Source organism: Penaeus monodon, chromosome 10 (assembly GCF_015228065.2).
Source record: "Penaeus monodon isolate SGIC_2016 chromosome 10, NSTDA_Pmon_1, whole genome shotgun sequence".
NCBI lineage: Eukaryota > Metazoa > Arthropoda > Malacostraca > Decapoda > Penaeidae > Penaeus > Penaeus monodon.
Genome location: NC_051395.1, coordinates 26,379,595 through 26,380,563, shown reverse-complemented (window position 1 = coordinate 26,380,563; position 969 = coordinate 26,379,595). Strand labels below are relative to the sequence as shown.

General features: G+C 35.6%; 1 protein-coding gene across 1 annotated transcript in view; it reads right to left on the bottom strand.

Moving 5' to 3' along the window:
* LOC119577580 overlaps positions 1–636 on the bottom strand; it is a 7,692-nt gene extending 7,056 nt beyond the window's left edge. Inside the window, exons 1-2 of the mRNA XM_037925161.1 lie at positions 632–636; positions 331–451 (exon numbers count right to left, since the gene is read on the bottom strand). Of these exons, the coding sequence (XP_037781089.1) occupies positions 331–451; positions 632–636 (126 nt within the window). The remainder of the gene's footprint in view (positions 1–330; positions 452–631) is intronic.
* Positions 637–969: the final 333 nt, after the last annotated feature.

Sequence of the window (969 nt, the reverse complement as noted above, 5' to 3'; positions counted from 1 at the left end):
TTTTTTTTTGTTGTGTGTTGGTGTTTTGTATTATAGGAATATATTTATTTCTGTGTGTTTATGTATGTATGTGCATTTGTACACAAACATACACAGAAGCGTGTTCCTATTTGCATCTCTAACTCTAATAGTATTTCTTGTAATGAGTATTCTACTAATGGGCAATAAATGTACATCTGAAAAGCTTAGTTAGGCCTAAGCACCTAGCCCTGCTTGATTTCTTATCAATGCCTGAAGTTTCCCGTTACGTAAACTTATGAGATCGCTGGGGTGTTTTTTTTTTTTTTTTTACTTTTATTGGAGTCACAGTGATAGATAAATGGCTCACACTGTTTCAGCATTCCATCCTGTGAGTCGTTCAGGGTTTGCCACTAGCTTTACCCATTTAAATACCCTTTTCCCCAGTTTATCCAGACTGGCTATGGTGTCAGAGATTGCAAGAGATAGCAAACTGCTTCAAAAAATGCAATTGTGCAATATTTTTTCTCATTCGTATATTTTGCAATTTCTGTTATTTTTCTCCAAGTACTTGTTTTCTAATGAGAAAGATAAAAAAAGATAAACGCGCCGAATATCAAGGAAGAAATTCGAATTATTGGTTTGCCTCTTATTGAAAATTCATTCTACTTACTGCATGTTTCACATCAGTTCTAAATCTTCAGTATGAAATTGCATATAATTGATGCCGATTAAAGATATCATCACAGGAAAAAATAACTTTCCCATGATATACCTACCAGAAATTCCCCTTAATAAACGACAAGAATTTATCATCCCCCCCCCCCCTCCTAAAGCCAAGTATTTGAGTAATGGAAGAAACAAACAGCCCCTTCCTGCTGACGTTACTCGCAAAGTGCCAATTGCAATAGTGATTGAATATAACTGGGTATTAGTCAAACCACCGACTACCCTGTCGAAATCGATCACAGTTGTTGAGATTCGTACTTACTATTTCTCTTTCTGTCATGT